The following is a 15666-nucleotide window of genomic DNA, read 5'->3' as shown; positions in this document are numbered from 1 at the left end:
AAATTTGGTGGGCATGCACATAAAGAGTAGACCCACAAATAATAAGAGACAGAACACGCAAGAGGTCTGCCATTTTGATTTAAAGCTGTCTGTTTTGTTTTATTATCTCCATTTCCATTCCTACTTAAGGGACAAACTGAGGAGTTTATTAAGTGAGCCATTATTAAGTGAATTGAAAAAGCGGGCCTATAACGTTCCAAAGCAGATCATGTAATCTCGTTGCTATTTTGCGCTGATGGATGTTGCGAGTGCTCGTCCAGCGTTGAAGGTGTCTAATGGCCTTGCTTTTTGCTCCCGTTTGACTCTTTGATGATGAACTTGTTCTTCTTCCCCCATTACTCTTCATCACGTCTTTTGTTGAGCAATTGCCAAGGCGGAGACCATCTGTCAGGATACGTCCACTGCTGGCCCATCGGCAAAAATACGCATTTCACAAATTCTAGCTATGTGTTGTTTAGAAATAGGAATGGAACACAAATTCAATCATTCATCTAAAACACATTCATGCTACGGGACTGTTACGTGAACATCCATCACTTCGGTGACTTACTTCACTGCCTGGACACACACAAACGCACACACACAGGTAGGCCAGCTGTTGCAACGTGTGCTCGAGGTGCACCCTGCTGAGCGTCTGCCTTTGCCAAGTTAGGGAGGCCGCACACACGCGCGCATTGATGATAACTGAGAATAACAGGTGGCTAGAAAGTCAGTCGTAATCATGACAATGTCGACGATGATGACGTTAATGACGATGTCAATCATGACGCTGATGGCTTCGATGTCAATGTTGTTGCTAATGAACAATGATCGTGTTCATGACGATGATCGTCATGATACATTCGTGAGTACGACAATGACGCAAAGCACAACGGGAGATGGTAACTTTTTTCCAAATGTTCATGTCGACGAGTGTAACTTTATTCACAGCTGTCTGGACATAATGAAAGGAAATGACCCATCTTTCTTCTTTTCGTTCCGAGCAGACAATCGTATCCTGCTTAACAGATAAAAAGAATCTCAAGCGTCCACGTCCACCGGCTAATTTACTTGCTGGCTTCGCAACGGAAACGAGAATTGACTTTTGCGCACATTGATTAGTCCAGCATGCTCGTCTGCACACACGCACACACACACTCCCAATGTGGACCATTTTTACTCTGTGTTTCATCATCGCCGTCAGCATGTTTGCATCAGATTCCCCAGTGTATGTTTTATTAAGATTTCATTTTAAAGCATCCTGCATGCGCTTGTGAAAGTCCTGCGGCTGTAGTGGAAAATGAAAAAGGTTATCAGGACATCACGGACAATAAGAAAGTGTTCATGCGACACTGTTGGAAAGAGCCTTTTTTTTTTCTACCATGAACATCCACAGGTGGCATGTGAGTCACTAACGCCGGCTCACGCTGACTGATGTGCACGATGAACCTTGGCGGAGGCTCCAAATGTGAACTCATCAAGGATTTCACGGCATGTGTGTGTGTGTGTGTGTGTGTGTGTGTGTGTGTGTGTGTGTGTGTGTGTGTGTGTGTGTGTGTGTGTGCATGCGCGCGGTGGTTATATTTGTTCTTGTAGTCTGCGCTGGTCCAGACAAGCCGTCGCACTTTGGAGAAGATAGACCTGAAGTTCATCAATACCACCTCCAAGTTTGATCACCTGCTTCCAGACAGCCCCCATGTGACATAAAAAAAATGTCGCCCCGTGTTGCCCGTGCCAAAAATCACTAGAGTCAAAGGGTTCAAAAACTAGGGTTAGTGTTTCAAATTAGGGTTAGTGCTTCAAACTTTGGTCAAACACTCGGGTTAGTGTTTCAAATTAGGGTTAGCGCCTGATACTGGGGTAAAAAATTAGGATTAGCACTCCACATCAGGGTCAACGGGTTCAAATACGAGGGTTAGCATTCCAAATCACGCTCAATGGGTTCAAAAACTAGGGTTAACGTTCCAAATCGGCGTCAACGGGTTCAAAAACTCAGGTTAGCGTTCCAAATCGGGATCAATGTGTTCAAAAACTAGGGTTAATGCTTCAAATTCGGGATAGCGCATGGAAATGGGGTCAAAAACTAGGGTTAGTGTTCCAAATCGGGGTCAACTAGTTCAAAAACTAGGGTTAGCGTTCCAAATCGGGGTTAACGGGGTCAAAAATTAGGGTTTGTATTCCAAATCAGGGTCAGCGCTTCAAACCGGGGTCAAAAACTAGGGTTAGCACTCCAAATCAAGGCTTTATTTTTTTTAAATGACCATAAGGCTTTTTTTGTACGAAAAAATTGACCATGTAAGGCTTTTCTTTTTTTAGAAATAAATAAATAAAAACAAAGGCATTGGATTAATAACAAATATCAATTTTAATCTCTTTGTGATTTATTCAAATTATATTAAAAGCATCAAACTCTCAAGACAAAGGTAGATGTCATGACACAAACACTTTGGTCCACTTTGGTGTCAATGAAAACAACGAGCACAAACATCCAATCAAAAGGCACCACTGTTGCCACAGCAACCATTTCCCAGGCGCTCACTTTCTCCCGCCTGGCCTTATTTGGAAACGTCAGCATATCCTATTAACTACACGGAGACCTCTCTGCCTGATGGTTTTCTTTCGTCACTCACTCACTCACTCACTCACTCACTCACTCACTCACTCACTCACTCACTCACTCACTCACTCACTCACTCACTCACTCACTCACTCACTCACTCACTCACTCACTCACTCACTCACTCACTCGCAGACACACACACACACACACACACACACACAAAAAAAGGAAAGGAAACCAAAAGTACAAACAGTCTGTCATTGAGACATCGGGGTGATAAGTTGAAACAATTCAGCCAATTAGGAGGCGCTACAAACCAGATCTGTGATGCATGTGGAATTCCGAAACGGTTGGTTGACATCACTCCTTGGAAAAAAAAACGCCACGCTTCAGGTTTAGTCTGTCAAACAACACAAAAGCTTTTGCCCTTCTTGAAAAATTAGGTAGATGTCGGTGAAAACCAAAAAGGCACCTAGCGAGCACGTCACTTCTTGGCATCAGTCAGAATGATGTTGGCGGTGACGAACATGAGGCAGAAGACAGCCCACAGCAGCACGAACCACACCCAGGCAGCGTGGCGGAAGGGCGAGCGGTGCGTGTTGACGGCCCGCCTGGCCGTGATGGGTTCTACATGGCGGCGGGCGTGATAGACCAGCAGGGCGGGCACCACGTACTGGATACCTGTGCCGGCGTAGGCGCCCGTGATGCCCACCAGCGACTCCAGATTGTGCGTGCAAAAGGCCACCAGGATGGGCGGTACCAGCGTGATGAGCGGGAAAACCACCCGGTCCACCACCCACGGGTAGGTGCCGCCCTCACGGTGGAAGAGCGTCTTCCAGTTGTTGCGCAAGGTGACGGCGATGATGGGGAAGTTGGTGCTGATGGTGAAGACGGGGAAAAGGCCCAGGAAATAGCGCAGCGCCGCCACGTCCAGGACGTGGCAGTTGTCCGTGAAGTTGAGCGTGTACATGTCATGGAGGAGCGTGCTGTCGAAGCAGAAGATGGCGGTGAAGGAGAGCAGCGCGTAGAAGCCCAGGATCAGCACGTAGTTGGCCAGCGCCAGCACGCCCACCCGCTTCTTCTCGGAGATGGGCGTCACCACCGAGGGCAGCGAGTGCTGGCACATGAAGGAGTAGACGCACACGCCAAAGAGATTGGGCACGCCCGCCAGGGAGGCGGCGGAGGGGCGGCCCTCGCCTTCGCCCTTGCCGATGCGCAGGAGCGCCAGGATGATCATCATGGTGAACGCTGGAGGAGACAAGACAAGGAAGCACACACAAACGTTACATTGGGCAGGTCAACCGGGTGGTAGTTGGCTTTAGGTTACGTTAAGGGGGCCTTATTTTGAATGTGAAATAATATAATAATGACAAACATATTGAAAGTTGTCAGATACCCTGTTAGCAAGTCAGTCATTAGGTTACTTTATGAATGAGTAATGGCCAACCACTCACCCACAGCACGTGACGTTTCAATCCAAAGGTTATTATTTCAAGCTTGCTACATTCTTAATGATGAGACAAGAGGAAGAATGTCTCCAACCACCTGCGATGTCCACATGACTCCCTCGTCCATCAAGCGCTCTCATTCTGACAACAGCAGTCGGATATCCGTCAGGATAAAGTCGTCACACGCACACGCCGCACACGCCACACACGCCCACGGGTGGACAATTGAGCGTGCTAGCTATGTTAGCAGCAGCCAGTGTGATTTATCTTTGCTTTGCAGGCCTGCCAATGACCTTGATGCTTCAACTTAACAGCCCTCTGAGGACCGTCTCACAGACAAACACACACACATACACACGCACCGGACGCGCCAAGGAGACATCATTGGAGGAGGTTCGCTTCACAGGACATGGCATTGACGTGCTCGAATAATCAGGTGACGCTGAAAGGTCGTCAATCTCAATTGGAGCTACGCAATTTGGGGGGGGGGGGGGGGTGTTGGCTCCTAGTTAGTAGCTGACATTAGTTAGTGAGTGAGCTAATGAGTGTGATAATTATTGAGCTAATTAGTGACTTATCTTACTTAATGAGAGTAAGAAAATGTTGATAAACAAGCAAGTTTGTCAGTTAGCTTGTTAGTGAGTCAATTTTAGTTAAGGAGCATCGCAATGAGCAAGCTAGTTGTTCAAAAAGAAGAAATGATGGGAAGTTTGTCAAGGTGACACCAACAAGTCAGAAGTTGCCGATTGAAAATCTCCACACGAGCGTGCTTGTGTTGTCCGAGAGTTGACTGAGGATAGCCGGGCGGCGAGCGGCGTGATGAGGCCTTGGGGCGAGGCCGGGAGGCGGAGCCCGCGGCACGCTAGCTGCCCGCTAACCCTGACATCACGAAAGGTGACAGAGGATGAAGTCAACACCGTGTCGCACGCTACGTCGCAACCACGACACCGACAAAAAACGTGACGGACAGGCTGGCGGGACAAACGAAAACAAGAATGTTACGAAACCAAGGAAGCAAGCATGAAAAGAAGGAACGAAAGTCTCAAAGGAAAGAATAATGAAGAAAGGACAAGACTTAAAACGCTAACACTGGCGTGAAAGGTGGAGCCCTCACTTTCATCATTGCCCAACGTGGCTTTAAGTGCGGACACTCTATTTTACTTCGAGGTGGCGGTGAGTGACAGTCCAATCAAGGGTGGGACGGCCCGTCAAGCTTGTCAGAGTGAGGAGATGGGAAGTTGGGACGCCAAGCGCCACTGCAACTTTGACGGACGCACCTCAACGCCACACACACCAAGGATGAAATCCCCGGAGTATGGTCAAAAAAGTATCACCGGAGGATTTCATAACATCATTGGAACAAACGTGGCCGGACACATCTAACGGACAAACTCAAATTTAGTATGTGTTAAATGTCTGTGGACTTCCCATGTTTTCCAGGCTTTTTGAGAATTTTTGGTGGGTCTATTCATGGTGCGCACGCCTACCAAATTTCATGTTGCTAAGTCAAAGTGTCTTAGGGGGCTGAATTTTTGGTTCACAACCTGAGGAAGTGCTTTGACCCTAAAATGGCCACTTCAAACCAAAAGGTCAGGCGTTATGTGTCATTTTGGACACGACTTTCAGATTTTTTTTTGTGGGTCTACTCATGACAGAAATGTCTACGAAATTTCACAAAGCTGGCTTCATGGGGTGGATTTTGGACATTCTAAAGTCTTGAGTGTGAATGGGACGGAATCAAAATGTCGTCTGTCCGTTCGTAACTTCTCAACTTTATCAACCAGGAAGAAAACTGACATTATTTTGTCTTTCGTGTGATATTGTAGAAAGATATGAAGCCTTACCAATCCAACGCATGAGCGAAGTGAGGATCTGAAGGTATTTTGTCTTCTGCGCGTTGAAGAACGTGAATGGTCCCAATAGAACGGTGAAAACGCTCTGAAAAAAAAAACATCAAATTGTCATTTTTATTCAAAGGCGAATAAATGCCAGATGATCTTGTAAGGCAGTTTTGCCGCACGACTGACTGCACCTCGGCAAAAAAGCTATAAAACTAGCTAAGGCTACTTAAGAAAAACGTCATTTTGCATTTCTAACTTCTGTTTTTCCAAATGAACTGGAAAGGGACACGAGTCAAAAGGAGGAACTCGATTACCGGACCGAGCAAGCATCATTGAGAATCACCATGATGATGGGCAAGATTCACAGTGGCTGATTAACTAACCACCTAAGACGGGGGAAAAAAAAAAAAAAAAAAAAAAAAAAGAAAATCAACATCATTACACTAAATGACCGCCATGATGCTTTGGTGCGTTTTGGCCCATCAGCTCCATGTTGCAGAAATTCACCTCGGCTCATCGGAACGTATCAATTTGTTTCGCCGCTTATCAAGCTCGGCTTCCACCCAGTCGGCGCGTAAAGGTGCACTGGGCCGAGAAGCAATAAGCGCTGAGTCAGGGATGAGAAATTGCAAAGGTGACTAAGGCGCTGATGGATACAAGCTCCGGGATTCAACCTATTAGCTCCTCATCAGAAGGCCGCCTGCCCGCCCCCGGGCGAGACGGCAAAGCAAAGAAAAAGCACAAAGTCAAGTTAGCATAAGAGGAGGTTCAGGGAAGGGGGCGGGGGTTGTTAGCATTAGCCGCTAACTTTTTTTTCTGTACTTATATGTTAGTGAAAACACTGCTGACGCTTGGAGAAGGACAATGTCCATGAATTCCAATGAGGGTGAAAAAGAAACAATGTCATAGATCTTTCTCGCCCTGTCAGCCGTCGCAATAAATTTGCCACATGTTGCTCGGCCAAAGTCGGGCTGACGTTGACGCGGCTCACGCGTTTCCCTTCTGTCTGTTCTCCGTCCTGTTTGTGCTTTTGACAGAAGAAAATTGGACGCGCACGTCCGCGACCACATCTCACACTGACCGTTTTTGTGTGTGAATTTTTTAGAAGAAGAAAAAAAAATCTATCAAATCATCAAGGGTGGCGCTTCGCAGCCTGCTTAAGTGGCATGATGGAAATCTGGTCAGAGATGAGCTCGGGTCGCGGCAACGAGGTCAGCGCGGCGCCGCCAGACGAGAACGATGAATAATTCTGCCGCTTCATTAATGAAGAGCACCGATCGGAATTTCAACATTGTGCCGACGCTGACGTCCTTAAAAAAACAAGCTTGACCGGGAACTGAGATCATTTCCTAAGGGAAGCCGGTTTTGCAGGAGCGGATGGAGCCCAACAATGTCTTCTTTTTTTTCTGTCACTCATCCGTGATTGACCTTGAGTTCCCCTTCAGCAATCCCCCGCCCTCCCCCTCCAAATTTGGCACCTACTGCGATCCTCTCCATCAAGCCATCTGTACCCCGGACGTCTCCTAGCACCTCCACGTCAAACGATGTCTTGCGTTCAATCATCGCTTTCTGTTGCTTATACCTGCCGCAGATGTTGCGCGGCTTGTCAAGGTCAAGTGCACAGGATGGAATCGTGCTGGATTAACAGTATACGGAACATTAAATAGACCCAAGTATGGGATCATGGAGGGTTTTGTCATTAAACACGAGCCGTTTTAGAGGTGTACATGCATAAAATGTACAATGGTATCAGGATACTAAAATGGAATATTGGAGGTGTGTAAGCCATAAACTTTCATCGCAATGTGTTCAATTACAGGGGTGTATACATAAATTATAATTTCAATATGCTAGAGTGGAACACAACTGTAACACATGTGCACACACACTATAGCAACAGGACAAAGGCAGCAAGTGTGTGGCTAAAATCCAAAATGGCGGCCCCCGCAGGGAACGAAGGTCAATGAGGCTCCTCGGAAGAAAACATTTAGCAGTGTGTTCATCAATCAGCAATGTACAGGGGGAGGGGGAGGGGGGTAGCTTTAAATTAACTTTAGCCCAACACGCGGGACAGCGGCCACACAACGTAATGGAAATATCTACATGGAGATAAGCTGCCAACAATGCGGCGTAAGCATAAAGTGCATATAACGCATTGATTTTTTTTTCTCTTCCCTGCAAAGGGGCCATAAATCAGGCGTTAAAATGGTGCGAGGTGGAGCACGCCGCCCGCCACTTGGCGAGCTAAATGCGCCAAAGGCAGGGGGACAATCAAGGACGTGGCGCGGTTTTAATTGGAGTCTTAGGACGAGCAACATCCCCGCCCCCCTCGAAACGCGCCACCGCCACCCGCTTCTTAATCTTTTCAATCATAGCGGCGCTAAAGAGGCCGGCCGAGATCAACGGCGGCCGGCGTAGTTACGCAAGTGCCTCCCTCCCGGCACATTGCCACCACATTGGTGCCACGCTGCCTCCGTGGAATCAATCAGTGCAGAAAATCACAGCCAATTGATCCGCTTAGCAGCTTCTGCCCGACCGGGGCACTTTCTGTTGTGTCACATCAAGTAGCGACGGCTAGCTGCCAGCGCGCGCGCTAATTAGTCGTCGATCGTGTCGATCTGCTGCGCACATCTGAATCAGACGCAAATGAGGTCCGAGAAAAATACAACCGTGCCGAATGAGACTGCGAGACATTGGCAACGGCACGTACCAAGTTCAGCCAGAGGGCAGCATCATCCAAAAAAAAGACCAAAGACATTCGAGTGTCTATTAAGTGGTTTGAAAATGAATAATCTGGATGAAAAATGACAGCCAATTTCTCAAGTCAACCTTTTGGAAAGTGACTTTTTAATCAACGGCGAAAGGACAAATCATCACGGCCGGCCGAGAACAAAGCGGAACAACAGACGCACTTGTCGAACACTATCCCACCTGGCAGAGAGGGGGAACTTAACAAAGCAGCGAAATGATGAGCGACAACAAGAAGCATCCTTTAAAAAGCTGAAGATTTATGGCCCCGACACCGGTGTAGTGGTCCGGTTTTACTCGGCTCCTTAATAAAGCACGATGCTTTTATGTTCGCCGCATTCATCGTCGGCCCGCGTTCACGCTCTGATTGTTAAACATTAACGGCAGCGGCAGAAGGCTCATTTACATTCCGCCGACGCCCGTCGTTTCACTTATGATTTATTCCCGCCGTTTTGTGTCCCCTTCAACGCCACCGCCATATTTCTCATCTAATATGCTATAAATCAGACACAGACTCATTCAGGCCAGCACAGATTAGCAGGAATTACGGACACTTTTACGTGTCGTGCTGATCCTGAAATATATCGCATGGTGGTGCCCAGAATGGAATGTGGAAGGATGAGTGCCGGGGAAAGGAGAAAGAGAAGCGAGGACTTACCAGGAAGACTCTGTAGGCATCTTTCCTGGTCACCGAGCCCCAGCACGCATCTGTGTCGTTGTACTTCACAGCTCCTGCGCTGCACGAATGGTTCCCGCTGAAGAAATAAACACATTCGCATTTCAGCAGCAAATATTTGTGAATATATTCAAAATGTTAGCACGGTTGAAAGGTTCTGGAAACTCACATTGTCCTGTCAACAATACTTTTCTGACACCTGTCAATCAAAATTGAGCGGCAGGGTTGTTTTGAGTTTGTTCACTTTGGTGGGGGTACCTAATGAAGTGTCTGGTTTCTTTTTGGGGGGCGGGGTTCTTTTTTTGAAGGAGAAAGCAGGAGCATGACGGGCTCCCATCACGCCTCTCAAACAACACATTGTGCACTGAGGCTGTTATAATAAAGCACAGTGGCAATAAAAATGGGTCTGGAAGCCAGCGAGATTCCCGAGAGCGCCGGCACCCGAGGGAGGTCAGGCGGAGTCAGCTCACTGTTATTGTCTTCACAAACACCAGCAACAACTAGAAGACGGCGCACCAGCCGCTCAGCCCTGCCAAAACATGCACGAGCGAGCCTTCCAAGATGGAGGTGGGGGGGGGGGGAATTTAGTTTTATCCAGCGGTAAAAGTCGACAAACGTCCACTCACCAGGCCACCTCCATGAGCGAAATGGGCACGGCAGCGGCATAGATGGCCAGGTCGCCGTACAGGTACACGATGATGCAGATGTAGAACATGTTGACGCCCACTGCAAGAAGAAAAAGTCAAATGTGCGAGACTCGCCGTAGGCCGCATATTGGAAACGACATGTGAATAAATCCCATCAAGAGTCGTTGTGTACAATGCGAAGCGTTTGTGGACATTCTTAATCAAGCAGCGGCGCGCTCATCTTCATCATCGGAGCAAACAGCTCGTTGGCAAACGTTGGTGGACAAATAAGGCCAATGTGCACGTTTGCCTCATTAATATGCACGCTCATCGCTCCGACGCATGGCTGCAAATATGAAATTAACTCAGCCACACAAGGGCAAACTTTGATTCCTCGCCATCTGCCCTCACGTTACTTCCTCGTTATCATCACGCAGCGATGATCATCCGAGTGACCCCCCCCCTCATCCATCACCCTTTTGTGGTTGAGGCAAAGAGGGAGGGGCGGGGGATCAACGGTCAGATAATTGATTAGCGCCGAGGAAAGTCAAGGCGGGTCCAGTGAGGAGGAATAAAAAATGTCAGCTTTATGGCATCAAACCTTGAATGGGCTCTTCCATTAAAAGACCGAGTTGAGGAATTAAACAGTAAAAAATGAAACGAGCACATAAACAAACATCCATCAAGTTAACGGGCTGGAAATCCAGTCAATAGCCCTCGCACGCTGCCGTCAAAGATGTAATCGTACGTTTTTTTTTTCTGGGGGATTGATGATTTGCAAGAAAAGCTTTAGAATGAAAGTCGTCTGCAATCCAGAATCTAATTAGCATTTTGTGGGATGCCGTGCTTTGCTGGGTTCTGTGTGAAATGCAAAGGTCATAAATCCTTGCTTGAGCCCCTTTCTCACTGTGCATTAAATGCAGACCCCCCCCCCTGTTCAATGTCAGTAACATTTTCCAATTAGCAGGCGCCGCACGCCGCACGTGTCCGCGCCGCGAGTGGTCGCCGTCGTCTGTCAGCGGAACGCCAGGTTGACTGACAGCCGCCATGACGGCCTCACAACGGCACAGGCTGTTTTTTAATTAAGTTCTCAACACGTGGGGAGGCACAAAATCAGGTACACGATGCAACAATGTCACAAGTAGGACTTTTGAAACATGCTCTCTAAATATGATCACTTTCAAGGTCTCAGTTTGTTCAATATTTTCCTAAAATGGTTCAGCCCTTGTGCTTGGTCTCAAACCATTCATTGTACAGTTTGCCCTCATTAACCTTCGCCTTCAAGTTTATAGTCTGATGAGTCTGCTGGGAGGGGAGAAGATCCCAGGGAAAGTTTGATGAAGGAAGATTTACAAATTAAATCTAAATGGAGCCCAGCCCTAAGGCAGCGGCCCGGTCGCACACGCAAACACATACACACTTTGTTCTTAAATATCCACAAGTAGGACACTGCAGCAAGGAAACATGACGGAAGTTGACCTTGTCAACACACAAATTGATGCAGAAGAGAGAATTGTCACGATAACAACACAACGTCTGGACGCCCCGATTTTTTACTTCTAAAATGAGGTTGAATACTTTTGTTCTAGATTTTTTTTCTACACTTCCAGTACACTTTTGTTGCTGTTCTATTCCAGTCCTGCTGGTAGCAGTAATGAGCAGATACAAACAAGTGGCTTAATTTTACAAGTATTCCATGTACTGGATCCACGAGGTCACTGCACCATTTGGCCCCAATGCGACTCACATTTTAATAAGTTTTTTTTTTTTAAGATAGTTCCTCTCTCTGCCAATCATGTTAATTGTTATTCACAAAAATCACCAGGAGACTTTGTGGTTGTTTCATTGGCAATCGCAAAATGACACAAGTGCTCGGCTCTTTTCTGCTGACGCTCTTGCCAAGAAAGAGGAAGTACACACTTGTTATCACGGGCTAGCATCTGTCCCTACGCACACACGCGCACACACACTCCCGTAATCCTTTGCAATTTCGTCTTTTGTCCGAGTCCTTCTGGATTAAATCGTCACTTGACACGTGACTTGCGACTCGACGGTTGCACACTAAAATTGATTTGAAAGCTGACATTTAGGCTATTAACATTTTGCCAATGTATTCTGATTAGTGAAGCAGCATGTGGCTTATCTTCGCACTCACCTTACCCAAATAACTGCCAACAATTTGTGATGTGTATTTTGTTGTTTTTCCCTAAAATTGGTGATTAAATTTTTAAAATTCCTTTCTCATGAAACAATTCGACAATTGATTTATTGTGTCTAGTAAAAAAATTACATCATCAATCATTACATAAAATAAGCAACTTTATACACGTTTAACACATTATTAAAAAATTAAGCACTTAACTAAATTAAGCAGGAAAGATAACAAGAAAATGCTTCATTAAAACGAACCACATTTTACAATTTTTTCTTTTTACCTTAAAAATTCAAAATCAATTATAAATAAAAAAATAAAACATGAGTATGGATAATTATATTATTAGGGATTTTACATGCCATTTTGATCATTTAATTTCATAAAAGAAGAAAAAGCTAAAGCATGAAAATATTTTTAAAATATTCTATTTTACTTTTTAAAAACAATTTGTTCTTAATTCAAATGAAAATTACAATTAAAACTCTAAAATGAAAGATTATTTTGACAATTTCATGTATCAAAACTCTGAGCGTGTTTATTTCCATATAATAGAAAAATATTCTACCTTTTCCAATATATTCGCCAATTGCCTAGCATGTGTGCTGAGAGCTCTCCCTGCTGGCCGCACACTGAGTCCCACATATGCCCAGTGACGATGAGGTTGCATGAGGGTCTGCAGAGGTAATTACCACCTGAGGCGTGCAATCTTTTCCTAATGACATTGTGTTCTTCTTTGTAATTGTGAAGGCAAGATTCATTTATGGAATTCCATCGGCATGATCATTAGGGCGAAAAAGGTGAACGACGGGACAGACGGACGCCTAGCGGCGAGAGTGTTTACCTTTGTTGAAGAACATGGACGCCATCTGGCCCATCTCTACGCGCTCGGCAATGTCAAAGTGGTCCACGGTACTGCCGGAACGTTCTGGGGAAGGCGCAGTGATGTGAATTATTCAGGAAATGTCATTTATATTATATATTTATTCCTACTATCACTTGAAATGAATGCATGTTTTTTTGGTTCCAATGATGTGACCACTTACGAACTGACAAGATGGGCTTGGTTTCCGGTTCGGCCCGCCCCCTCGCTGTGCTGTCATCGTCTGAGATGTCTGAGGCGGAGTCGTCATTAATCTGCTGGTTAGGCAACGCAGTCGTTGTTAAAAAAATCAATTCGTAATCTATAAATTAGTATATGATAAAATGACCTCGTCCTGCTCTCTCCTCTTCCATCGCAGATGAGCGTTGGCCGCCGCCATCGCCTCAATCACGAAGGTGGTGGTCATGTAACTGATGAGCGGGGAGGTCATGTTATTAGGTACAGACAAACAAATAACAACAATAAAAAATTTGAACATGTGGCGTTAAGTTTTGAAGCACGACACTCACCTCATGAACGCCAGGAAGGAGATGAGCGTCAAGCTGACTACCCAGCCGGCCGTGGCGAAAGCTCTGGGCATGGTGAGGGCCCCTGTTCCCACAATCAGGTTGAACATGTACACCAGACCCACCTGCAACAGACGGCCATTTTATTACTTCTCTTAATGCTTGTCTTGGCTATACATTATTTATTCACGCTCATGTTCTTGCCCACTTAGGAAGGAGCCGATCAGCTGTCAGAGAGCTTTAATCATTAAAAGTGTGGGCCCAGCGAGAGGATGCGCTTCAGCACTTTCGCTTCCTCATTGAGCAATCCCGTCTCCAACAAAGCACGTGCTTCGACGTCATGAAACGCTTTTATAGAATTCTAAAAGGAGACGAAACGAATGCTTTTAGGAGGCATACTCACAAAGGCAGAGTAGGGCTCCCCCGTCTCTGTGATTCCACCTGCCATGGTTGTCAGGATTTATCCTCACCTGATGGGGGGGAAGAGGTTTTGATAAACACAATTGAGAGGACAGCGTTGAGGTCCGACGTCATCACTGACAACTTTTTCACAAGCAAAGACCTAGCACTGAAGCTTATGGAAAAGCAGACATCAATGGGATGGAACAGGAGAGAGATTCCAAGCTCTTCAAAGATGGCCACTCGTGAGTCAGTATTTTACAGGTCTAGCTCCATTCAGTTGGTCAGATACCAATCAAAGCCCTCGAAATCTGTTGTGCTGCTGTCAACTCTGCAAAAAGGTTCTCTGTGCCAGACAGATGGCAAAAAGAAGACAGAATCAATCCTGTATTACAACAGCAACAAATGCGGAGTCGACATGCTTGACGCAATGTGCCGACAGATTTCTACAAAGGCAGGATGCAGAAGATGGCCACTTGCAGTGTTGTTCTTCAAACATTCTAGATATGGCTGGAGTCAATTAGTGGATAATCTACCGGCAAGTCACCAGCACTAATATCAGGGAATTCTTACGTCAGCTGTCTACAGAACTGACATCAGCTGAGATGTCAGCCAGGAATCCCATAGCGATGGCAGCGTCAACAGCAATGGGACAATTGACAATTAGTGACTTGTCAGATAAAAGTAGGATTTGGCCGCAACAGAACTGTAACCGTCTGTGATGTTTGCAAACGTCCTGTATGTGCAAAATGTATGGCTAAAATTTGCATCGCCTGCAAAGATAAGGCTGTCTGATATTGTTACACTTTGTTTCATGGATAAGGTTCTAGGTATAAACTGCTGTATCTTGCACACAACTAATGTAAATACGTTTTTGTCTTTATTTTTCGACTAAGCATGCTAAATAAATAAAAGTCAATTTTATTCCTGATTTTTCCTACAAACGCGTATTAAGTATTCATGACGCAAAGTTGTGACGCGCGTCAATTGACGCGTCCAGCAGTTCTTTGCTGTCTTCCTTCCTTCGGTCATATGTCTTTTTTTTTTTTTTTTTTTTAGAATGCACTTACTGTAAGGCTGTCTGATATTGTTACACTTTGTTTCATGGATAAGGTTCTAGGTATAAACTGCTGTATCTTGCACACAACTAATGTAAATACGTTTTTGTCTTTATTTTTCGACTAAGCATGCTAAATAAATAAAAGTCAATTTTATTCCTGATTTTTCCTTCAAACGCGTATTAAGTATTCATGACGCAAAGTTGTGACGCGCGTCAATTGACGCGTCCAGCAGTTCTTTGCTGTCTTCCTTCCTTCGGTCATATGTCTTTTTTTTTTTTTTTTTTTTTTTAGAATGCACTTACTGTACCTGTGGAGAAAAAAACAGAACTAACAGTATACCCACATTGGGTACACCCTGCATTGTAGTAATCCTTACATCTGTCAATGGGGCTTCCCTTTCTGTAAAATGTAAACATTAGCTCACCTGTCTTGCTGTATGTTTTGCTAGCTGTAGGTAGCCGCTAACAGGGCTAGCAGTACGCTCCGAGGCGTCAGCCGGATTAAATCCACACCGACTAGCCCGCGAGCTCCACGCGAAAGCAGAACCCTTCTCCCAAGTTGCAACATAAGCTGTTCATTTAGTCCACCATAAGCGAAAAGTCACACAACGTAACACTTTCCCCATTAGTGTACCTCAGAAGCCGCCAATGAAGCGTTCAAGGGGGTTCTCAAGCGCTTCTGCTTTGAATTTTCAAAACAAGAGAGCATCATGCTGTTTTCGACAATGTGAATTTTACTTTGAAGGATTTCCAAGAGATCATCTGATCCGTGGACTTTGCACGATGTG

The 15666-nt window shown here is 45.7% G+C and overlaps 1 protein-coding gene and 1 long non-coding RNA gene across 3 annotated transcripts; both read right to left on the bottom strand.

Annotated features, from left to right (window-relative positions):
- Nucleotides 1–72: 72 nt before the first annotated feature.
- LOC148383785 (uncharacterized) lies at nt 73–755 on the bottom strand. The gene is made up of 2 exons (XR_015853546.1): nt 551–755; nt 73–443 (listed from the first exon to the last, which is right to left on the bottom strand). It is a non-coding gene; the product is annotated as an uncharacterized LOC148383785 (long non-coding RNA).
- Nucleotides 756–2325: 1570 nt separating this feature from the next.
- On the bottom strand, nt 2326–15574 carry slc38a12 (solute carrier family 38 member 12). 2 transcript variants are annotated; one of them, XM_088358760.1, is made up of 10 exons: nt 15304–15574; nt 13823–13889; nt 13423–13544; nt 13242–13323; nt 13077–13170; nt 12875–12958; nt 9879–9978; nt 9235–9331; nt 5832–5925; nt 2326–3787 (listed from the first exon to the last, which is right to left on the bottom strand). In XM_088358760.1, exons 2-10 carry the CDS (start codon nt 13865–13867, stop codon nt 3024–3026), a joined length of 1482 nt encoding a protein of 493 aa, XP_088214886.1. In that variant the 5' UTR covers nt 13868–13889; nt 15304–15574; the 3' UTR covers nt 2326–3023. The 2 variants fall into 2 exon arrangements, with proteins under 2 accessions (XP_088214886.1, XP_088214887.1); XM_088358761.1 differs by having other exon boundaries at nt 13077–13167.
- Nucleotides 15575–15666: the final 92 nt, after the last annotated feature.

Source organism: Syngnathus floridae, chromosome 17, assembly GCF_059516105.1.
Source record: "Syngnathus floridae isolate MCC-2025c chromosome 17, RoL_Sflo_1.0, whole genome shotgun sequence".
Taxonomy (NCBI): domain Eukaryota; kingdom Metazoa; phylum Chordata; class Actinopteri; order Syngnathiformes; family Syngnathidae; genus Syngnathus; species Syngnathus floridae.
This window is presented reverse-complemented; position numbering and strand designations above follow the sequence as displayed.